General features: G+C 42.0%; 1 protein-coding gene across 3 annotated transcripts in view; it reads right to left on the bottom strand.

The window, feature by feature from the left end:
- Positions 1-25470, bottom strand: part of SS18 (SS18 subunit of BAF chromatin remodeling complex) — a 66946-nt gene that overhangs the window by 23179 nt on the left and 18297 nt on the right. For all 3 annotated transcript variants that reach the window (XM_075920820.2, XM_075920818.2, XM_075920819.2), the window contains exons 4-5: positions 13839-13992; positions 1966-2187 (exon numbers count right to left, since the gene is read on the bottom strand). In XM_075920820.2, the coding sequence (XP_075776935.1) occupies positions 1966-2187; positions 13839-13992 (376 nt within the window). The remainder of the gene's footprint in view (positions 1-1965; positions 2188-13838; positions 13993-25470) is intronic.

Below are 25470 nucleotides of genomic sequence, written 5' to 3'. Positions count from 1 at the left end.
ACAAGGAGTCCTGTAGCACCTTATAGACTAATAGATTTATTGGAGCATAAGCTTTCGTGGGCAAAGACCCACTTCATCAGATGCATAACATGCATCTGACAAAGTGGGTCTTTGCCCACAAAGGCTTATGCTCCAATACATCTGTACTCCTACCCTGCTTCTAAACCCACCCTTATTCATGCACCGTCCCTCCTGGCCACATGCTGCACCTTTCCTTGCTCTTGCTTTCTCTCCCTGGTCTGACATTCTACTGCCAGCCTATTCCTGCAACCTCTCACCTAGAACTCCCATCCTCACCCCCTCCTGAGCCCCACCTCCTGCCCAGATCTTGCACCTTGATCCCTATCCCACTCGCTGACAGCCCTGTCCTGCACACTGAAATCCTCATTTCTGTCCCCACCCCAGAGCTTTGGTGGGGCGGTTCACAAAATCCACTAACCCCAGAAGAGTAAATCCAGCCCATGGGAATCCTGACCCTCAGTCCTCCCTGTCCATCTCACTCGCCCTGTGGGGCTGGAGTGCCAGAGGAGTGCGGTGTCTCATTTGGGGGCCACATCAATGAGGTTTGGAGTCTTTCTGGAATTTTTTTTTTTTTTTTTGCGCTTCTCACTTGTGTAGTCCCAAATGATTTTTTCTGTGGGTCAGTGGCCCCTGATCTAAAAGATTCCCCAGCCCTTCCATAAATAAAGAAAACATTGAAACCTTTTGTGTAAGACATAAATTAATATTTTACTTTTATTTTAAATGAAGTTTGATAAACATGAGAGAGCTAAAGCACTTAGTCTGTTTAATAATTTAATATTTCCTTTCTTACCGGTTAAATTAAACTGCTCTCCCTAGCTGCAGCACTAGAAAAATGGCTCGGGCATAATTATGTAATTAACGGTGAGTTTCCATTAGCAATTGGTGGCCACAGAAAGGTTTGCATTGAGCCAGGTGGGCCACAAGCCAAAGAGTTTGAGAACCACTGCCTAGACATGTGAACTGCAGCCTCACTCCTATCTCCTTCACTAGGACCCATTCTAGGCAACCAGATGCCTATCTCCCACCAAAGAGCCAGAGTAATCCACAAATGAGGAATGACAGGCATTCAGCAACCTATATGTTGCATAGAGGCCCAATTCATTTGCAGCACCTATATAAACATACAACACAAAACAACCTGGAGGGGAAGAAAGAAAAGGAGGATCTCCTTCATAATATTTGGCCTAATGCACAGAGTATTCATCCAAGACATGGGAAAAACAACACCAACATCACCCTCCATTCAAGTCCCTATCCCTCATGAGGTGGAGAAGGAATTCAAAGAAAGATTAGCCACTTCTCAAGGATATAGAATCATATCCTATATCCTAGCAGCCCTAGGATATAGAATCATTCCAACTCTATCTCTGACCCAATTGATATTTAACTATCCCACTGTTTCATTAAACAATCATTCGGAGCAACTTCAACAGGAAAGACTGAGGGACACATCAGACTATTCCACAGCCTACTAATTGGGGCACTCAATTGAGAGATGCTGGTTCAGATCAAATGACTTATCCCCTTCAGGTATCTATCTCCAAAAAAGGAGAGGAGTTTAACATCTACCCTTCTGGTCAGCATCTCCCATAGGCTATTGTAGGCCGTTCCCTAACTAGCATGCTGGCTTTTGTGGATCATGTTCTTCAGTGCTTATTTCTCTCTATTCACTGTATAGGGGGTCTAAGTGTCTAACTCAAGCTTTGTTGAACTCAGTGGTTCTAATGATTTTTTAGGCACCTAAAAGCTAGGTGTAGCAATGCTGAGCACCTAAGTCCCCACAAGCATCCCAACCAAAGATCTTCAGGGACATAAAAGATATATATGTAGAGAAGGAAACATTTTAGCTTGGTATAAAAGCTCCCCCAATCCCTTTAAAAGCTTAAATGAGGCCTTGCTTTCTAGCTAACCCCCACGTAGAAGTAATGAAATTTCATTTACCTTGGTTTGGTTGCATGTTCATATTTGGTCTGGGGCCATAGTTGCCCATAGGCTGTCCTTGGCTCATAGTCATCTGATTCTGCACTGGCATGCTTTGTGAAGATGGCACTGAGTGATTATAACCGCCCATAGACCCATGATTACTTGAAGGCATGTTCATGGAACTGTTAGTTATACTGAGTTGATTAGGCCCAGGTCCCTGCATAGGCATATGGTTAGGTCCTTCAGAGAGAAAAAACATGATATGTTAAGTATCATTAAACAATCAATGGCAGTCACAGTCACAACACTAATTATATTATGTACATATATTAAATTAGGGGCCTGGCTCATGATTTCTTGTTCTTATTAAATCATAAAACAGCTTGCAATTGTCATTAAGTATAATTCTATTCACATTATCTCTTATATAGTAACTGAAATTATTAACATAAAAGTTGCAATCTATCATTCACTTAAATCCATACTCTATGCAAACCTAGTCCTTTTAACATTTAGGGCTTATTGTACTATGTCGGAGATCGATGCACCAGCAGTCTGTTTAGATGCAATAAATTGATCTCCGAGTGCTCTTCAATCGACGTCACTACTTCACCAGGACAAGAAGAAGCATAGCCGGCATTTATGGGAGAGTAGCCCCCACCAACCTTGCTGCACACACGACACTGTGCTAGGAACGTCAACTTCAGCAACGCTATTTGTGTCATTGAAGTGATGTAGATTAGCTCAATGGCGGAGGTCACTATACACAAGGTCTTAGCTCACATATACCCTTGATTTGAATACATCCCTTTTGGATCAGTGAAACAGTAGGATCTCTAGGTTCAAGAGCCCAGCTAAGCAGATTAATTTATTCATACCAGTCAATCTAGATATTATTTTGAGACTGGTACAAGTTGAACTTCTAGTCTCAGAACATCCATAGTCTGCCATGATTTTAGTTAGCTGGATGTCCACTTATCATGGGTGTGGCCAAGTTTCCTGCACTCCCATAAAGTTTGTTTACAGCCACCAGTTCTGGCACTCAGTGTTTTATGCTGTTATTTAGCTCTAATTTACCCTAAATGTATTCTAAAAGTGCAATAAGCAGTGGAAGTGTTGGTAATGTCGTTAGACAATATTGACCTTCAGTGGTTCAGCAAATTCTCTGGTTTGGTGCCAGTCAGGCCCCGAGGGTGCCAAACTAGAGAGGCTCAACTTATATTTAATACTTGGGAAGTAATAACAAGCACTAACCTTCATACAGTGCAAAGACACACACATGAAAACAAAAACACATGATAAGTATATTTAACATTATTTCCTAACATCAAATCTACAGTCAAAAGCTTACAAGTATATGTACAGATTACAGCGGGGGGGGAGGGGAGAGAGACGAGACCAGTTAACCTCTCACAATTGCTCCTAGTGAAGACCCAAAGATGAACAACCTGGTCACACTCATATGGCCAGTTATACCTCTTCACCCTTTACCTCCCTTCCTGGCAAGACAGGTTGGAGTTTCATTAATCTTTTGATTATACCCACTCTCAATGGATATTTTAAAAAAAGCACAAGTATGGCAGTTTGATAGGCCATCATCTGGTCAAATTACTTATTCTTTTAGCTGAGAGATGTGAATTGAAGTCCCTTTTCTCCCAATTTGAATATCAACTGTTCACATGCTAAATATTTATTTCATAACTGCCAATTGCTTCTATCAAAGGGTTTTTCTTGCCTATGGTAGGAACTGAATACAATTTTATTTTGTATAGATTTTTTTCATATAAGCTTTATCCCCCAATACTTGACACAGTATTAAATAATATATTTAAGCTAAAATGAAAGAATACAAGCAGGCAGAGGGGGGAAAAAAGCAAGCGAGAAAATTATTTTTCTGATCAGTTATGAAAATCAAGAACATATTGACAGCAAGAAGGCTTATGTAGATGACAGGTATCCTAAGAGGGTAGTATTGTATGACATGCTGTACCACAGAGTAGCATATGAGTAGAATATGAGAACTCTCATATTCATTACTCATATTTATGGCTATGATATTTCACACAAAGCACACCATAAAAAATATCATACGAAATGCCATGATCTGCTGAAACCCACTATTCTGTCAAAATATGTACATTAGTGTGTATGAAGTTACAAGCTTTTTCCTCTACGACAGTTACTGAAATTTACTGAGTTTCGGAGTTGCTCACTGCTAATTCTTTAGTGACAGCAAAGGAGGTGACCCATCCAGAGGCAGGTTTTAAACAACCTGGCTGTGTCTACATTGGCACCCTTTTCCAGAAAAGGGATGCTAATGAGACACTTCGGAATTGCAAATGCCGCGGGGGATTTAAATATCCCCGCGGCATTTGCATGAACATGGCTGCCGCTTTTTTCCGGCTCGGGGCTTTGCCGGAGAAAAGCGCCAGTCTAGACGGGATCTTTCAGAAAATAAAGCCTTTTCTGGAAGATCCCTTATTCCTGAATTTAAGAGGAATAAGGGATCTTCCGGAAAAGGCTTTATTTTCCAAAAGGTCCCATCTAGACTGGCGCTTTTCTCCGGCAAAGCCCCGAGCTGGAAAAAAGCGGTAGCCATGTTCATGCAAATGCCACGGGGGATATTTAAATCCCCCGCGGTATCTGCAATTCCGAAGTGTCTCATTAGCATCCCTTTTCCAGAAAAGGGTGCCAATGTGGACACAGTCCCATGGATTAGAAGGAGAGTTGTAAACAAAAGATGTATAATTCTGTAAGAAAGGCGCAGAAGCACTGCATAATATCCTATGACTTAGTTGCACAAACCATACCAGGTGGACTGCTAAACTCTGACTCAACAAGGCCCACTAGGACATATTTGGGCCAATATTTTCCAGGGATAACAACTCAGTGTATAAAATAAGCATCAGCGGCATCATGCAATTGCCTCTCTTCTCCCCCACCTATGCTGAAGGCAACAAAAACACTCAGAAGACAAAAACTTGAACTGAAGTTTCCCAGGCTAAGCAGGAAAGTCAGCCTGTGTATTAAGAACTATAGTCTACTTTGGAACATCCAGTGGGGGGGGGGGGGGGGGGTGAAAAAGCAGTTTAATTCACCTTTGTCTTAGTCTAAAAGTTTAGAATACGTTTACTTTTTATTTTATTAAGGCAGCTCTCTCACTTTTATGCCTACCACCTACAGTCACTTAAAATCTTTCTGAAGTTAATAAACTTATTTTAATATTTTATCCTTACCAGAGAGTTTATCTAAAGTGCTCAAGAAATTTGCTCAGATTACAAAGGCTGGAGCATGCCCACTTTCCTTTGATGAAGTGGCAAGTTAATTAATAAGTTTACACTGCTCAAATGAATGTCTTGAGCAGTACAAGATGGTATATTTCTGGGTGCCAGGATGGGGGATTAGGAAACTAGCTGGCATTTCTCTGTATATGATTCATGAGTGGCTTGGAGAGCTGGCTGTGCCTCTACTTGCTGGTGATAGATGCTATGTCTATACTTGCCAGTTATTGTGAAAAAAGTCAGGTTTTGGCACAAAAACCATGCTGGCGTCTTCATGGGAAAGCCACATTTTGCACTCAAACTGCTGACCATCCAAACAAGAACCTTTTAGCACTGATTGGTTTTACTTGTTTCTTTGCCCTCTGGAGCTGTCCAACAAGGCAGAGCTCAAATAGCTGCTCTTTGACACTCATCAGTCCTGCCTGTATGTATGCACTGTTCCTTTCTAACAACCAGGGTCACTGCTCTGGACACAAAACATCATTATTGTGGCATGCTCCTTCAGCCTCCCATAATATGAACAGAGACAGACAGCATTTGCTGTGCAGAATCAGGAAGGGAGGTGGGCTGCTGAGGTCAGTCTCCACCTCCACCTAAAGATGGGTTTCTTCTGACGGCTGTCACACATAAATATCTGCTCCTACCACAACAATTATTTGCTGTGTTCCAGAGCAGTACCAGTGAGCTCCTCTCATCGGCAATGTGAGTGCTGCAAATGTAAATGCACTCTGATGTCTATGGAAAACAACGTGAACAGAAACCAGCACTTTTCTTTTAGTGCTTCTCTATCACTAATAAAACTGCCAGTAAAAAAAAAAATACTGCAAGTGTAGACATAGCCAGAGCAGTAACAGCAGCTGGAGGGGTCTGCTGCTTGTCACTAGCAAAGCACTGTGAGAAACAGCCCAGCTAGAGAATTGAAGAGCCACAGTAGTTTCACAGTTGCAGGTTGTACCCCCAGGGAACCTACCACAGAAAGGAAGTCTATCATAATACCAAGATTATGTGATGGGGGCAAAGAGAGGAGGCCAATGTTATACAAACTCAATGGAAATGTAGAAATAATAGGTCTATAAATAGGCAACATCATGACTAATAAGTGTGAAATAGTCTGCATAAAGGATACTACATTTGATCTCAGCCAAAAGGACAATTCTGAAATGGATTCTAACAGAAACTCACAACCAGTGGAGCTGTATGGGGACATGGCAATTTGGTTGTATTTTTCTGTAGGTTTGGAAAGATATACACCAGCATTTTGTGTGTGTGTGAAGAGCTGAACCTTGGTTAAAGGAAATATAGCAGCAATATTCAAAGTCAGACGAAATTAAGGTAGAGGTAAGGATTTTAGATGAGGCAGTGTTATACTCAGTGTTACAGAGTCAGTTATTGACAGATTTGCAAACAAGATGCATAAAAACAAAAATGAAGGTCAGGGATCATACACAAACAAAAAAGCCAAATGAGAAGAAAATGCAGAGATGAGCTTATTGTATGGTTGGTTGATGATTACTGTTAGAGCCCTGCACAAATGTCTAGCCATGGACAAGGCTGTTCCTGGAGGAGGCCAGAGCGTGGGGAACCCCCTTTCTCCCCCGACTCTATCCTTTCCCCAAAGTGGCCCCCCCTTGCTGAAGCTCCCTACCCCAAGCAACGCGAGCCAGGGAATTACCCAAGGCCAGGCGTAGGGAGGCAACAGGGGTCGGTTCTGCCCCTGCACTCACCACAACAGTGGGAGCTGGAGTGACCCACCCAGCAGCTGTTCTGCTCCACCCTGCTGCCCTCTGTTTTCCTGCAGTTGTGGCGGGAAGTAGAGTGCAGCAGAACTGAGCAAGCACGCCGCTCACCACAGCTGGGGGCGGCACAGTCATACTCAAGGGTAGAGCTGCCAGCGCAGGGCATTGTCTCCCAGGAGCGACAGACCAATGCTGCTCTCCATTGACCACAGTGTCTCTAGAAAGTAGAGCCCTGCAGATCTGTGGATACCAATTTCTATCTACTTAAAATACTAAATTTCATTTAAAAATAACAGTTACAATTAAATCTCATCACAAACATGCTATACCTACACTTAGTCTCATAAAAATGAATTAATGGCTCTCGTCTGTCCAGCCTAACTACCGGCTCTTGCTTCTTGAAAGTTCAGGGCTTTCAATTTCTGTTTCTCAGCAGACTAAAAGGTGACAAAGACACAAGTTGGATAGAATTGTTTTGTTCTGTGCTTATGTGGTGGTGGACCTGAGTGAAGCATGGCAAAGGAGTTAGAGAAGAAAATATATAGGAAAGGATGGAGGCAGCACAGAAAAGAACTGAGTGGACTGGAAAGAAAAAATGAAGAAACTCACACGGTTTCTATATTCTCCCACACTTTTGCCACAGAAAACTGTCATGGCTTCTGGGCATAAGAGAAACACTATCTAGGAATATTTTGAAGAAATTCCTTCGCTGGGTAAAAAAGGAAAACATGTCAGTGTAAGCACAGTATGCGATCAAGATGATGATGCAGGGCCTAGTTGCAAGAATGAAACATCAGAAGGAAAACTGTTTATTTGGGAGAAAATGATGTGGATGAAGCTGTGAATATGGCTGAGTGGTTCAACTAGTTAAGTAATTTTAATTCAAGGAACGAGGAGTCCCATGGCACCTTAAAGACCAACAGATTTATTTGTGCATAAGCTCTTCTGCGTAAAAACCCAATGCATCATTCTTCAAGACTATGCCTTTTAGTGTAAGTATGATTTGATAAGTAATTTCTAAGCTGTTTATGGTATTAGATATTGCTAGAAAATAAAATTTTAGCTTAGCTAATCATTATGGCTTGTTTAATTAGTTAACTAAGTTTAGAATCTATTACTCAAGTATACAATTCAGAAAGCTGCAGTAAGAGAAACCTAGAGTTGCCACTGTGTGTCAATTTCTTATTTTCTATTACATAGTACATGCCCCTTATTTTGGGGCATCATGATCACAGACCATAATGGTCATACCATTGGTCTATTCCCTATTTTACTTATCAAAAAGAATCAGCTTTTCCAAGGGAACCCCATTCTATACTTGGTTTCTCAAAAAACAAAAAGCTGCTTGTGTGTTCAATGGGGCTTACTCCAAAATTAAGTGTACTATAAGCACAGTCAGTCTTAGCTTTTTTTGGTGACTTGATCTAAATTAATGTGGGCTTTGGTTGTTTTTTTCAGTGATTTAAATTAATAATTTAAATAGCCTTGATATAAATCAATCCAGCCTGATTTAGCTGGTGAATGAGTGAAAAAAAGCAAACAGTCAACACAGTAAAAAAATAAAATGAACTAAACAGAACCAAAGAACCTCTTTGGGTTAAAATTCCATGTTTGAAAAACAAGAGTATACATGTAGAAATATAAATATACCACTGATCAACTGACCAAGATGGTGATAGTGTTTATGAAATGATCAGGGACAGCAGAGAGCCTACAAAAACAAAAAAGCATATAAGAAATAGATCTGGACTTCACAAGAAATTAAGCAAGTTCCAGATAATAGGTCCATCAATGGTCATTAGCTAAAACGTTCAGTGACTCAATTCCATGCTCTGAGTGTCCCTAATCTCTAATTGCCAGACGATAGTGGATGGGTAACTCAATAAATTGCCCAGTTCTGAAGCATCTGGCACTGGCCACTGTCAGAAGACAGAATACTGGGCTAGACGGACCACTGGTCTGAACCTGTAAAGCCACTGTTATGTTCTTATGGTGTTGTGTTTAGGAAGAAAAAAAAGTAAAGCCATAAGTTTACTGGATATGGTAGACAGCGATAGATGATGAAAGAATAGCTTGAAGGTGTGCAGTAAATACCACAAGTACAAAACAGGTAGCTAATGTTAAAGACAGAGAAGATAAGTGGAAAGATGGGAGACTCAAAATCAAGTTCTTACAGGACTCCATAAAAGAGGAGTTAATGGCACACAGGAAGATCCAGAAAGAACATTTTGGAGAGACCTGCATAATCACATCTCCAAAGAGAAAAAAAATCAAGCAGCCCTGCTTGTTTAAGGCTACAGTGGTGACAAATAGCATGAAGGTGGCTTTCATTAGAAAAAAAATGGCATCAGCAGTAACTGGGTTTCAATGTGCTAGAGTAAAACAAACCAAGGTTTGAAAGAAAGCTCAAGGATATGTACAAGAAATTATTACAGGGAGAAAGTAGCCTTCTTTCATCAAGTATCTTATTGAAGGGAAGGACGGAGATAAAATAGAGTCATGGTCTAGGAAGCTTTTATTTGCTTTGTTTTCATTTAAAGAAAAGCATTGTCAATGATAGAGTTTAGAGAGCTAGTAAAGGTACAGAGACAAAAATACTGACAGTGCATTAACAGAGAGAAAGGGCAAAAGACAGGAACCAATAATGTGTGAGAGAAAGGGAGAAGGACCAAAAAAGGAGATTTTTTTTTCTTGAAGGACTGGTTACAGTCAAATGTTCAGCAAGATGGCAAGGGAGGAAAAATAAGCTGGAAAAAAGCAACATTAAGGAAGAAGAAGTGGAGGCAAGGTTGTCATAAATATGCATGGCAATGTATTGAAAAGACGAAGCTGGCTGGGGAAAGACTGGAAGGAAAGGTGGATGAAGAAAACAATTGTAACGAAGGGGAGAGAGCAGATTAACAGCCTCTTAGGAAATTTAAAAATGAGAACAAAATGGTTAATATTTGATACAATATTTTTAATTCTCATACGTCCCTAAGTCCCAGTTTTCTTATACATGAACACATCCTCATGAGGCTCCTCTAGATATGACAATGACATGAAACAATTCAAAACTCATAAAAAGTTAATTTTTTAAAAAGACTGCTTTATGTGCAATTTTACATATCTCCCGAGTAACACTTAAGCCAGTGGAATAAAATGTTTTATCCAAGTATAAAATAACATGAACTTGTCTCTTGGCCCATTATGGACCATGTATTAAAGATAAGAAAACATTAGGATAATAATTATAATGCAGGCCACACAGGCTGAAGTGATGTTCACAGGGAGGGGAAAAACATTTTGAAGAGCTTATTGGTAATTTGCAAGAGCTCATTATTCAGGAAGTACAACTGCCTATGGAGAAACACTTCTAGAACTCTCGGGTACCCACTGTCTGAACTTTCCGCACAAAGGCCCATATTGCAAGACTGGTCAATATGATATTCATCACCTGTTGCTTATCAATACTCTCTGCCAAATTTTCTCAGACTGTACCACGGGAATCCATGCTTTAGAGAGACAGGCTCGAATAGTGTAATTTTCTCCATTAGACTAGATCCAGAATCTTCCACAGCTACAGAATGCAGCTGCTTCATAGGGTCAGTATGTTAAATGATACAATTAAGGGCGTATGTGGTACATAAAGACTCTTGAAGCTGCAAGTTCTTAAGCAACCATCTTTTGCCTGATTTCCTTGCCCAGCAGTTATGATCAGCAGGGAATTGGTCTAAAGTAAGTCCTTAGGCTTGCTTAGGACTGACTCTTGCTGAGTAGGTCTTTTTCCACCAAAGGACCCTGTTTATGGGAGATCTTTCCAACAACAGGCCTTCCTGAATCCGTAAGTTGGTGTTTTAAGTGCTTGAATTCTGTCTTCTTCAGAAAGGTCTATTCTTGATAACTTTCTCCTCTGTTCTGTTGGTTTTGCATGTTGTTAAATGGATACTGGTTGTGGACTAATTGTCATCTTAGATTTTAAAAAATTTTGGTTTTGGCTTCTATTACAAAGTGTTTATTGGATCGGTTAAGACCTCCTGCTGAAGGCCTCATGGCCCTGCCATACTTAACCCCAGGAAAAGGGCAACTGCGAAAGTCCTCCAAGCAGCCTAGAGCAGCAGTGTGGCACACAATTACACAGAGAGGGGCTGGGCCTAGCAAGCACAAATAAAAGGGAACTGCAGTGCAGAGCAGAGTTCAGTTCCTTGCTAGAGCTGGAGGAGTGAGCAAGGTGTGCCTGGCTGTCTGAGGGAGCTACAGGACCTTGGACAGAGCAGTACTGGCAGATGGAGAAGGTAGGATGAGGGGAAGATTCAAATGAATGCTAGGCTGGCTGCTGGGACTCAGTCAGGACAAGGCCTCAAGGTAATGATGAAGAATGAGACAAAGCTGTAGGAAAGTAGACCAAGGAATAGTAGCAAGGACACAGGTTAACTAAAAGGACACGATGCTATATGTAGAGTCCCTTGGCTGGGACCTGGTTTAGAGGGTGGGCCTGCATTCCTCCACAAGCCACTGAAAAAGTGGCCTGGACCTCAGTATGCCCCAAAAGGGGAACTGAACTTTTTTGTGGCCCAGAAACAGAGCCGATGTACAAAAGCCCACGAAGGTGAAGAGTCTCTGGGCAAGGAGTCTCTGGGATGCAGCCCCATGTGAGGGTCAGGGCTGCTTGAAGAGCAGGGACAATTTGAGAAAACCCAGAAAAAAAATGACAATTCAATCCAGGGTACTATGATAGGCCCTGCTGGATTGACTGAGAAGTAAAACCAGAGATAGGACTTCAGATTGAGGGACTTTACAAAGGGTACGAAGACAGGACCCTGTTGAGCTTATATCCCAGAAGGGGTTTGGGTTTGGCTTTGGTTTTTTTGTTTGTTTGTTTGTTTTAATTTATCTTAGAGGCAGTGGGCTGAGTCAAAGACCTACCACAAACAGAACAGCATCCACATTGAGGCAGGGGTGTTCAAGTGTGGCTCCATTACAGGTATTTATTCTATGATATCTAAATATATAAACATATACACAAAATAAAATAACTGCCTGCAAGCATGTGTGTCAATTACCAAAGGTATAAATATAGGGAAACTCCAGTCTCTCAAAATAAAACAAATTATCTACATTTCAAAGTTTAACATTTAATGATCTTTCTCCAAAGTGTAGGAAAAGCTGTTCTTCTGTGTCACTACCAACATTAGGAAACAGTCCATGTCTATATTCATATTCTCAGAGACAATCTTAAACAGAGAAGAGAAGGAACAGATGTATATTTAAAAAAAAAAAACCTATGTTGCTGTGGAGGGTAAATTAAAGCTTGGTTAGTAACTGTATTTTAATATTCTTTCCACTGGAAGAATACCCAAACAAAATGTATTTACCTTTAACATTTTCATATGAGATCTTCTTGTATTCTACTTAACTGGCAAAAGATGTATATTTAAGCAGAGTAACTTTCTCCCCCTTCATTCTGCAGTGAAGTGTCAATGTTGACATTGTGACAATGATCTTTTTCAAGGAAACAGATTACTATCATAAACATAATATTATGATTTCACTAGAAGCTCAAGAGTCTAAACTAGGAAGGACAAAGGCATTTTCAATCTGAGCAGATGGACAGTAGGAGAAGCAGGAAACTCCCTACTGAGAATCTCTGTTCCATTTAGGAAGTGAACATCATCATGTATGACCAAGCAGAGAGGTCTCTACTGCCAAATGCAGACTGTGCTAGAAATAGATAATTTAACTAAAGTCTGCTCCTCACACACACGTCACTAAATGACAATTCTTCTCTGGAGGCTAGCCAGCCACTTTTGTCAAAAAGAAATCGGATCACTATCAAATCAATTGGAAAAGAGTTGAGGGGACGCTTGTCTGATTATTGCTAATGTACCAGCTCCTTTTTTATCCTCATGTTTTAAATTCTGTCTGGTTTGTTTATTTATTTATATCTGTAGAGTTTATTCATGTACTTGTTTGAGAAGGGTGAGTCTGCAGGGAACCTCTGATGACAGCTTCCTTTCTGTGGAAGAATCATCATCTTAGAGAACATGGGTCTGAGCTCACTTGTACCTACTGTGGGGAGAATGGGACAAAGGAAATCCGGGGAACACAGTTTTTAAGTCAAAAGTTAAATCATGAGAAATAGGCACCAAGACTTTATGAAAATAAATTTTGGGAAGTGGATTCCCTATAAAAAAAAGTAATCTTTTCCATGTCTACCTCTATTCTGATCTTACAGCTAACAGGAGCACTTATCTCTGTAGTCTCTACTTATGCAGTATGGAATTTTACCATTGTATTTCATTGCTTTGTTTTTTTGCTTCTAAAGTACAGATTCTTTTTTTGCAGTTTAATTACTTAAATTTACCCCTGAAACAATTTCTTCACAAATTCCTCAACATTCAATGTCTTCAATAATAAATGGAATACAGAAAATTAGTGGAAATTAGATTTTTCATCAAGTGTTCTAATTTTAAAGCTTACCCAAGTTTGAAGGAGTCTCTAAGATATATTTATTTCCTTACTGTCTCACTACTTAGCTATCATGATTTCTAGTTTCTTTCCTTTATGGAAGAATTTATATTTCTTCAGCTACAGACCAATACCTTTCCCCAATAAGCCTTCTAAAGCCAAGTGTACTGCATGGTTTTAGACAGACTAAATTTAGCCAGTTCTGTTCAAAGGAATGCTGTATGTCAGCTACATCAAAGCCCAAGGGCAGCCTGATAAACACTGAATACAGGTCACGTAGCTCTGTAGCTAACAAACTCTAAGAGAGCTTGTACTCGGGGGCATTCAAACCAGTTTTGTCATCAACAATCTAGTATCCCTTGAGCCCCCATGTCGTTTCAGTTGCTAAGCAACACTGGTGTTAATGTCTTAGAGGAGAAAAACTTACCAGGCATCTGGCCGTTCATCTGGCTCTGCATGTGTGGTGCAGGAGGGCCCCCACCTACCATACCATCTGAAGACATGTTGTGAGAACGTGGAGGTGGGGGAGGGCCACTCTGACTCATCCCTCCTGGACCCATAGGCATATTCTGTGTGGGTGGCTGAAAGGAGACAGTTTAGTCAAACAAGAGAAGCAGTTAGTCTGACAAAAAAATATTATATGTACATATGGCACAACAGTTGCCTATATTGTTAAGTGAGGTACGAAGGAAAGTACTGAAAAGCATTTCTTGTCTCTTGACACATTTAGCATCTCTTAATATTAATTTTAGTAAAACATTTAATATTTTAAAATTTATTACATCAATTTTACATAATATATTCGACAAAGCATCACAGCTTCATTCAGTATAGCTATTAAATAAAATGCAAATAATGCCTCATTTTAAAAAATTATAATAGTTTAATATTGCTTAAAAAATTAACCCCTTACCCATCCACTCAAAAAAGAGCATTTTAAAGAACCACCCCCTTATAGCTGATCTTTAATGTGTTTGATATAAAAAATAAATATTTTATAATCTCTCACCAACAGATTGTGGTGCATCCACTGCTGATAACACACTCTGCACCAGTAAAGAAGCAGTCACAAAGAGATTAAAATCTCTAAATTCTGAGAACATGCCCAAAATCTGTACTATTACAGAGGAGAACAGTGGGTGCTGAAAGGTCTGAGATCCCTTCTTTTTCTTTTCCTCCCTCTGAAGGCCTACTTCATAATTTTGTGCGGAACACCCCCTACAGACAGAAAACATATTAGTGCTGGTCTCCAAAGGTCCAGAGACAGCTGCCTAGAAAGGATGTTTATGGCAAATTTCCTAATGAAATGGTGAGGAAAAAAGCTGAATAACCTTGTGAGTTTAAAGGGTGAAAGCAAGAAAAAAATATATACATAAGTAGCAATTTACCTACTTTACTCAGGAGGATGTAAAGGGGCTACAGAAATTGCTATTAGATAGTTCCACTGTCCCATGCAACCCTCAGGAGACAATATTAACCCTCTTCTATATCTCAGCCAAATGCTTTCTGTGGGATAAAAATGCTCTCTCTGAAAAGGCTAAGGGCTCTCATCTGGGGCTCCCCAGAAAACCACATACCACCTCCTACAGGCCACCAGGCCACATTCCCTTTTACAGAAAGAAATAAAGGTGACCAAGGGATGACCTCCTATGGATTCATTTCCCTGCAGTCCTGACCTTCCCTTCACTATGTCTATTCATTGGGGATTCAGAAGCAGTTAGAGCTAGAAGTGGCCAGTGTCTTAAAAATGGATAGCCACTCCTCACTTTTCAGAGGGCAGTTTGTTTCTTCACAATTTATTTAGGAAGTCTTCTAAAGTTGTTCTTTCTAGTCAGCTGTCTCTATACCGTTGGAGGCCAAGACCAATGTACTTTCGGTAAGCAGGAGGAAGAAAAAAAAATCAGTGGAGATGGCTTCTAAGACCCTACTAATACCCTTCTTTCCTCTACACTGACAAAGCAGCAAAGGGTTGTTTTTTCATAACCAACTCACCCCCCAACCACAACAACAATAGCAGGAGAAGATGAAGGGGTAAAGAGTGGAAGGCTGGTACCAGTCTACAATACAACCTCAGAGTTACAAACACCACAGTTAGAACCACATACCAGACCAGTCAACCAAACACCTCATTGGGAACGGAAAGTATGCAATCAGACAGCAGCAGAAACAAAAAAACAAAACAAAAAAAATGACTTCAGTGCAATACTGTGTTAAACTACTAAAATAAAAAGGGAAATCAGCATTTTTCTTCTGAATAGTAGTTTCTAAGCGATATTAAGTTAATGTTCAGTTTGAAAGAATCACCATAATGTTTTGTTCTGCATTATGAATATTTCAAAATTACAAACAGCCTCCACTCCTGAGGTGTTCCTAACTATAAGTACTCTACTATGCTTTATCTTTTTTCCTCTGTTCAAGCATGAGGGAAAGCCTCTTACATCCAGCTATTGCTTACTTCTACTTCAAGAGGCTGATCTTTTCTCACTAGGGTTGTGGAACTCATTTTGAGTTGAGAAAAGTAGCTCAAATATATTTCTCAACAGACAAGAATTTTGAGATGTTCTCATTTTATTTTGAATGGATTGTTGTTGTTTTTTGAATATGTGGGGCACCAATATATTGGTCAATGGCATAATCCGGTGCAGGCAGAATTCTCTCAGGGCAGAACCAAAAGAACCAAACAAGTTGGAAAGAACCAATAAACTAAGCATTTTTCCGCTAACACTTTCACAGAGTAAGAATCTGTCACCTCTCAGAATCTGTCTACATCCAACTGTAAATAAAAGCAAACTTAATTTTTACAATAGCACTTTTTGGGTGAAGAATATTATCAAGTTTTGCTGTGATTACGAATGAAGTGGAAAAAAATGACAAAAAAGCGTGTACATGGGGGGAGAATTATGACTAACCCACATACTATTTGAGCCAAACTGGTACAATACTTCAGAAAAAGGAAATCCTGCTTTAGTGAAGCAAATAGAAAACATCATTATCACAGACAGTTAAAATGTAAGATATAAACTAGAATGGCTCAGAGAGATTTAGAGCAAATAATCAAGGACACAAAACATTAAAGAATCATATTAGGTCCTACTTCCACTGTGAATTAATAGGTCCATTTGAATTTACTGGGAAATTAAGGGATCAGTTAGACTAAATACATCTCTGCACACTGATTTATTTGCACAACACTCATTATTGAAGATAGCGCACCTCAGACCCATTCATTTCAGAAGAAAACAATAAGGTACTATCAAATTAAATTGCTAGAAGGAGGTGCTAGAGAAACTGCTAAGTTAAGGAGCAATACCAGAATCAAATGACATTCATCCAACAGTTCTAAAGGAACTTAAGAACGGCCGTACTGGGTCAGACCAAAGGTCCATCTAGCCCAGTATCCTGTCTACCGACAGTGGCCAGCACCAGGTGCCCCAGAGAGGGTGGACTGAGGACAATGATCAAGTGATTTGTCTCCTGCCATCCCTCTCCAGCCTCTGACAGACAGGCCAAGGACACCATTTTATCCCCTGGCTAATAGCCTTTTATGGACCTAACCTCCATGAAATTATCTAGCTTCTCTTTAAACTCTATTCTAGTCCTAGCCTTCACAGCCTCCTCTGGCAAGGAGTTCCACAGGTTGACTACACGCTGTGTGAAGAAGAACTTTCTTTTATTAGTTTTAAACCTGCTCCCCATTAATTTCATTTGGTGTCCTCTAGTTCTTCTATTTAGGGAACTAATAAATAACTTTTCTTTATCAGCCCTCTCCACACCACTCATGATTTTATAGACTTCTATCATATCCCCCCTCAGTCTCCTCTTTTCTAAACTGAAAAGTCCCAGTCTCTTTAACCTCTCCTCATATGGGACCCGTTCCAAACCCCTAATCATTTTAGCTGCCCTTTTCTGAACCCATTCCAAGGCCAAAATATCTTTTTTGAGGTGAGGAGACCACATCTGTACACAGTATTCAAGATGTGGGCGTACCATAGTTTTATACAGGGGCAGTAAGATATTCTGGGTCCTATTTTCTATCCCTTTCCTAATAATTCCTAGCATCCTATTTGCCTTTTTGACCACCGCTGCACACTGCGTGGAAGTTTTCAGAGAACTGTCCATGATAACTCCAAGATCTCTTTCCTGATTTGTTGTAGCCAAATTAGCCCCCATCATACTGTACATATAGTTGGGGTTATTTCTCCCGATGTGCATTACTTTACACTTATCCACATTAAATCTGATTTGCCATTTTGTTGCCCAATCACTCAGTTTGGTGAGATCTTCTTGGAGTCCCTCACAGTCTGCTTCTGTCTTGACTATCCTAAACAGTTTTGTATCATCTGCAAACTTTACTACCTCACTGCTTACCCCTTTCTCCAGATCATTTATGAATAAGTTGAAAAGGATTGGTCCCAGGACTGACCCTTGGGGTACACCACTAGTTACCCCTCTCCAATCTGAAAATTTACCATTTATTCCTACCCTTTGTTTCCTGTCTTTTAACCAGTTCTCAATCCAAGAAAGGACCTTCCCTCTTATCCCATGGCCATGTAATTTACACAAGAGCCTTTGGTGAGGGACCTTGTCAAAGGCTTTCTGAAAATCCAAGTATACTATATCTACTGGATCCCCCTTGTCCGCATGTTTGTTAACCTCTTCAAAGAACTCTAACAGATTAGTAAAACAGGATTTCCCTTTACAGAAGCCATGTTGACTTTTGTCCAACAAATTATGTTCTTCTACATGCTTCACAATTTTATTCTTTACTATTGTTTCGACTAACTTGCCCGGTACTGAAGTTAGACTTACCGGTCTGTAATTGCCAGGATCGCCTCTAGAGCCCTTTTTAAATATTGGTGTCACATTGGCTACCTTCCAGTCATTAGGTACGGAAGCTGATTTAAAGGATAGGTTACAAACCACAGATAAAAGCTCAGCAATTTCCCATTTGAGTTCTTTTAGAACCGTTGGATGAATGCCATCCGGTCCCGGAGATTTGTTAACATTAAGTTTTTCTATTTGTTCCAAAACCTCCTCTAATGACACTTCAATCCGGGACAGTTCCTCAGATTCATCACCCACAAAGGACGGTGCAGATTCAGGAATCTCCCCAACGTCCTCAGCCGTGAAGACTGAAGCAAAGAAATCATTTAGTTTCTCCACAATGGCTTTATCGTCCTTGATTGCTCCTTTTATAGCTCGATCATCTAGGGGACCCACAGGTTTTTTAGCAGGCTTCCTGCTTCTAATGTATTTAAAAAACATTTTGTTATTTCTTTTTGAGTTTTTGGCTAGCTGTTCCTCAAAATCTTTTTTCGCTTTTCTTATTACATTTTTACACTTGATTTGACAGTGTTTATGTTCTCTTCTATTATCTCACTAGGATTGGACTTCCACTTCTTAAAAGATACCTTTTTGTCCCTCACTGCTTCTTTTACATGGTGATTAAGCCACAGTGACTCTTTTTTAGGTCTCTTGCTATGTTTTTTAATTTGGGGTATACATTTAAGTTGGGCCTCTATTATGGTGTCTTTAAAACGTTTCCATGCAGCTTTCAGGGATTTGGCTCTAGTCTCTGTGCCTTTTAATTTCTGTTTAACTAACCTCCTCATTTTTGTGTAATTCCCCTTTTTGAAATAAAATGCCAGGGTGCTGGACTGCTGAGGCGTTCTTCCCACCACAGGAATGTTGAATGTTATTATATTATGGTCACTATTCCCAAGCGGTCCTGTAACGGTTATATCCTGGACCTGATCCTGCACTCCACCCAGGACTAAATCGAGAATTGCCTCTCCCCTTGTGGGTTCCTGCACCAGTCATTTAAGCCACTGAGAAATTTTATCTCCGCTTCTCTTCCTGAGGTGACGTATCCAGTCAATATGGGGGTAATTAAAATCCCCCATTATTATAGAGTTCTTTATTTTGGTAGCCTCTCTAATCTCCCTTAGCATTTGAATGTCAGTATCGCTGTCCTAGTCAGGAAGTTAAGGAAGTTAAGAATTAAGTGTCAAATCTGTTAACATAAGAAATCTCTCATCAGAATAACTACTCCTTCAAAGGATGAAGGGTAACAAATGTTATAAGTATTCTCCAAACAAAGGCAGTGCAGCTGATCCTAAGAATTGCAGACCAGTGAGCCTTATTCTTCAATATCAAATACACTGACTGATAATTTAAACAAACAAAACAAAATGACAGTTCCCTGTTCCATAACTGATGTTTGAGAAGTGTTGCTCATAGCCCTAATGTGGAATGGGTGTGTCTACATTGGCACCCTTTTCCGTAAAAGGGATGCTAATGAGACCAGTCGGAATTGCAAATTCCGCGGGGGATTTAAATATCCCCCGCAGCATTTGCACTTACATGGCTGCCGCTTTTTTCCGGCTCGGGGTTTTGCCGGAGAAAAGCGCTAGTCTAGACGCGATTTTCCGGAAAATAAGCCCTTTTCCGGAAGATCCCTTATTCCTACACTTGAAAGTAGGAATAAGGGATCTTCCGGAAAAGGGCTTATTTTCCGGAAAATCGCGTCTAGACTGGCGCTTTTCTCCGGCAAAACCCGGAGCCGGAAAAAAGCGGCAGCTATGTAAATGCAAATTCTGCGGGGGATATTTAAGTCCCCCGCAGAATTTGCAATTCCGACTGGTCTCATTAGCATCCCTTTTCTGGAAAGGGGTGCCAATGTAGACACAGCCTAGGTGTGTGTGCGCATGCTACATGCACCAGGACTGTTAAGTTTCTCCCTCCAAAGTATCAGTATGGAAGCAGCTCTGTTGTAGTATAAGAGATGCCATGTGCTCTCTCCACCAACCATCCTTTCTTTCCAGAAACTTCAACAGTAGAGAAGGAGGGAAGATCGTGGAATGAACATGAGAAACATCTCTCAAAGAACACCAGTTATGGAACAGAGAAATGTCTTTTCTTCAAGTGATTGCTCATATCCATTCCACATTAGGCGATTCCAAGAAGTACTCACAGATGCAGGTAGGAGTTCTCAGACATATTGATCGTAATACAGCCCTGCTGAACTCAGCCTCATCTATAGCCTGGTGAACATGGTGTAGTGGGACATGAACTTGTGGACTGAGGACTGCATCACAGCTCTACAGATATCCTGGATTGCCACATGCCAGTAAATTTGCCAATGATGCCTGCACCTTTGTCAAATGGGAACAGACGATCAGCGCCAGCGGGACCTTTACAATCTCGTATCTGGTTCATAGGCAAAAGGTGATCCAAATGGAAATCCTCTGTGATGAAACTGGAAGGCCCTTCATCTTATAGGCTGTAAAAATAAAGAGCTGCATTGACCTGCAGAAAGGCTTGATTCATTTCCAGTAGAAAGTCAATACATTCCACATGTCCAGGGTGTGTAGCTGCCTCTCCTCCACCGTCAAGAGAGGTGTGGGGCAAAACACAGTCAGAAATGTCCCGATTCACATGGAAGAATGAAACCACTTTTGACAAGAAGGGTGGGTGAGGCCATCAGTGGACCATGTCTTTCTAGAAGACAGTATACGGTGGTTCTGAGGTCAGAGCTCTGATCTCAAAGGAGTTGTCTTGCCAACATCACTGCCACCAGAAACACCACCTTCCACGACAAGTAGGAAAGAGAGCAGCATGCTTGTGGCTCAAAGGGTGGCACAGTGCATCTGGAGAGGACTAAGTTCGAGTCCCACTGTGGGACAGGGTCTCACACCTGCAAGTAGAGCTGCTCAAAGCCCTTCAGGAACATGACTGTTGCTTCATGTGAGAACACCATTTGCCCCTGGACCAGTTTGTGGAACATGGAGATGGCCGCAAGATGCAGCATAATGGAGGAATGTACCAGACCTTGGTTTCTGAGCTGTAGTAAGTAGCCCAGAATGAAATGCACTAGGGATGTAAGCAAACAATCAACTACTCAACTACCCAATAAGCATAAGTTTATCGGGTAGCCAAGTGGAATACTCAACTACTCGCTCCACCCTACCCCATCCTTGCTGCCTCTATATGAGGGACAGCAAAGGAAGGGGGGAAAAAACAGGAGTCAGTGCTGGGGGAACCAGCTTAAAAGCCAGGTCTCCCCAGCACTGTCTCCATGGTGCCACCTAGCCCCTCTCTTCCCCACTGCCTCTATCAGGGACAAACAGCCCCTGTTCCCGATGGTCCAGGTTGACGCGGGCAGGGGCTGCTCTGGCAGAAGCCCCTGTCCATGGCCAGCCCCGGCTGCCACGAACAGGGGCTGCTGGACACAGTGCAAGCCGGGACTGGGACCACTGCGCCTCAGCATTTTAAATGTAGTAAAAGCTGTTGTCAGATGGGAAAGGTCCAAGAAAGGACCAGGGACACACTCATGAGTGTGCCGAATCAAAACTGGTGAGGCAATCATGATAATCTGAGCTTTATCCCTCTTGATCTTTTCCAGGACCCAACAGAAGAGAGGCATCAGCAGAAACACACTCATCAGCCCCTCTGCAGGAGGAAGGTGTCAGAGAGGGAACCCCACCTCCAACGGGCAAAGCAACCACTTACGGTGAGAGACGTCTCTGCTAAAGTGATGCTAGGGCTCTTGTCTCCAGAAAGATGACAGGCTTCCAGATGGATGTCATAGCTGATGCAGAAGTGCCAGAGACAAAGAGCCTCCTGCCATAGAGCCAATGAACACACTCCCCAGATTGCCTGTTGATATAGTACACCAAGGTTGTGTTGTTCATGAGGACTTGTGCCATATTGCCTAACAGGTGTGTCAGGAAGACCCTACAGGCCAAATGGGTCACACTGAGCTCCTTGATGTGCAATGCAAGGTCTATAGCCCATGGATTTGGAGGTCCCTGGGGTCTGAGGAATCCAACGCTAGCTCAAGCAAGGGGGCAGGAATGTGGAATGGCATTCATTACAGGATATTCTCTGGAGCAACCCATTTCTGCAAAGAGGTAAGCACTGCTGGTGGGATGGTCACAACTTTGTCTAGAAGATCTCTGGCCTGGGAGAAAGCCAGTGCTGGAATGACCACATTTGGAGTCTGGCATCATGGATGATGTAGGTGCATATCCAAAGGCAGATTCTGGCAGCGGACAGGTGAAACGTGGACACTTCTGTGATGAGGCTTGCCAGGGCTTGAAACCTGACTAGTGGCAAGCATGCTTTTGCACATGTCATGTTGAACTCTGCTTCTATGCATTCTATCCTTTGAACCGATAATAGCATAGACTTGATGTTGTTGACTAGCAGCCACAAGGACTGGCACGTGGATGGGAAACCTCGATGTCCTGCTGTACCTACGTCTTTATGGGTATCTATGGCTGTGTCTAGACTACATGCCTCTGTCGTCAGAGGCATGTAGATTAGACACATAGGCAAAGTCAAATGAAGCCGCGATTGAAATGATTGCGGCTTCATTTAAATTTACATGGCTGCCGCGCTGAGCCGACAAACAGCTGATCAGCTGTTTGTCCACTCAGCGCACTAGTCTGGACGCTCCCCTGCCGACATCAAAGCCCTTTGTCGGCAGCCCTGTTATTCCTCGTGTGATGAGGTTTACCAGGGCTGCCGACAAAGGGCTTTGATGTCGGCAGGGGAGCGTCCAGACTAGCATGCTGAGCGGACAAACAGCTGATCAGCTGTTTGTCGGCTCAGCGCGGCAGCCATGTAAATGTAAATGAAGCCGCGATCATTTAAATCGCGGCTTCATTTGACTTTGCCAAAACAACAAATCTACATGCCTCTGACGACAGAGGCATGTAGTTTAGACATACCCTCAGTGACTAACCAGTAAATCTGGATTCTTTGGCATCAGAGGTCTAGGATGGGCTGAAAAGCTCATTTGGTGTTCAGGATCAAGAAATATCAAGAACAGAACCCCCTGTTCCTATACTCAGGTGGAACTCCTACAGCCTCCAGCTGCAGCAGCTCCTGGACCTCCTTCATGAGAAAATTATCATGAGAAGGGTCCCTGAAGATGGAGAAGGAAGGGTTCAAAGGAAATGAAAGGTACAACTCTGACTAATCTGATGTTATGGTGGACCATGCTGGGAAGAAACGAGAAAGGCAGTTGCCAACCAGGGATAAACTGTATCTGTGGGGAAATCTGGTGTATCACCCTCAGGCACAACTTCAAAATTATTTCTTAGCCCCCTACTTGAAGTAGGTGGAGCCTAATTGGGCCACGGGTACTGGTTGAACCAGCCATGACTTTTACCCCTTGCTTTTCTTAGTGGGTAGCTCTTGATGCAACTGGCTCCCTGACCCAGAGGATGTTGGGACAGGAACCTTTTTTGGGATGGGCCAGGGACTTACTGGCCCTGGGTCTTAACGTGGTACTGAAGTCTATAAGCCCATGTAATTTAGTATCCATCTAATCCACTGATCCACAAACAAAGCATGACCATCAAAAAGGGAGATCTTGCACTGATTTTTAATGGGTCTCCACTCAGACTGGAGAGGAGCAACCAGGATACTCAAACAATAGTGCACTCTGCAGAATCCATCACATTTGTTGCCGTAGAGTGGGCCACCCTCACAGCTGCAGTGCCCTCCTCAAGAATTGCTTTAATCTCCTTTCTGCAGCATTAAGAAAGTTATTCCTCGAATTTGGCCATAGCCTACCACATATTAAAATTGTAGCAGTTAAGGAGGGCTTGATGATTTGCTACCTTAATTGGAGGCTGGAATATGAAATAATTTTTCCTCCAAACAAATCTAGACTCTTAGTCTTTGTTCTTTGGCATTGCCCCTGCCTCTACCACCAAGGAATTAGGGCAGCAATGGGCAACCTAAGTCAGTGAGTGGGCCACACAAATGGCCCTCCATCTCAATGGGCCACAAAACTATTGTAACCAAGACAGTCTCCCAAGATAGTGTAGTTTTGCTAACTGTGCTTGCATATCTTGAATTTGTGAGGTGTGCCGACTGAACCATAGCAGCAGTATGACTGGATGCAAAAAGAGTGCACAGTTTACAGTTAATGCTGTGTGCAATCAGTGCACACCGCACTTCATGTACCCTTGCTTTAGATATAGGTCACTTTAGTAATACCAGTTGGGGTCAGAGGAGGAAAACAGATGGAAACCAGCAAATTCTGGCAACCCTGTTGTGGCAGCAGTAAACAAAATGACTTGTGGATCCCACATAGAACCCTGATGGGTTACAGTTGCCCAACACTGAGGCTATGTCTACACTACAGGCTTCTTGTGCAAGAAGCTTTTTGCAGAAGAGATCTTCTGCAAAAACTTCTTGCGCAAGAGCACGTCCACACTGCAAAAGCGCATCGAAAAAGCAATGCGCTTTTGCGCAAGAGAGCGTCCAGACTGCATGGACGCCCTCTCAAAAGGAAACTGATTGCTATTTACAGAATGACCACCAGGGCACCTGTGCTTTTTTCGATTGCCTTTTTGCTCAAAAAACCCGTTCTGCATCCACACACACCTTTTTGCGCAAGAGCTCCTCATAGAAGGAAGAATACCTACATTGGAAAAAGCCCTCTGTTCTTTTGTTTTACTTGCGCAAAAATGCACTTGAGGTGTGGACGCTCTGCGAGTTTTTGCGCAAAAAGTCCATTTTTGTGCAAAAACTCTGTAGTGTAAACCTAGCCTGACTGTAGGGGCTGGGTGACTGTATAAGTACTCACGGGCTTTCTGTTAGCCCTCTTTAAAACAGGGGGCAAGGACAAGAGTTTGCCAGAGGACATTCATGATTTTCAAAATCCTCTCGTGCAGGGGTAAGGCCACCCAAGAGGGCACAGTGGAGCTGAGTACATCAGATAAGGTATTTGCAAGCTCCTCGAGTTCAACGTTAGAGGCTACCCTTCTGAGGAGCTCCTGGTGTGACACTGCATCATCTTGTGGTACCAGATGAGAACATACAATGTCCTCATGCTCGGAAGATAAAGACATTACCATGAGTACAGGTACCCCTTCCTGTAGGGAAACTTGTTAACTCCCTTCCCCAAGACTATGGAATTCCTTCCTCAGGGGCCTGCACCTGGTTGTGGGGGACCAGGCCATTGAGGCTGTTGGCCTCTTAAATGCCTCCAAACTGACTGGACAACTTGGGTAACAATAATAAGCAGCAGGCTACCGGCC

Source organism: Pelodiscus sinensis, chromosome 2, assembly GCF_052426305.1.
Source record: "Pelodiscus sinensis isolate ZL-2025 chromosome 2, ASM5242630v1, whole genome shotgun sequence".
Lineage (NCBI taxonomy): Eukaryota > Metazoa > Chordata > Testudines > Trionychidae > Pelodiscus > Pelodiscus sinensis.
Note: the sequence above shows the minus strand (reverse complement) of the source record. Positions and strands in the feature narration are given on the sequence as shown.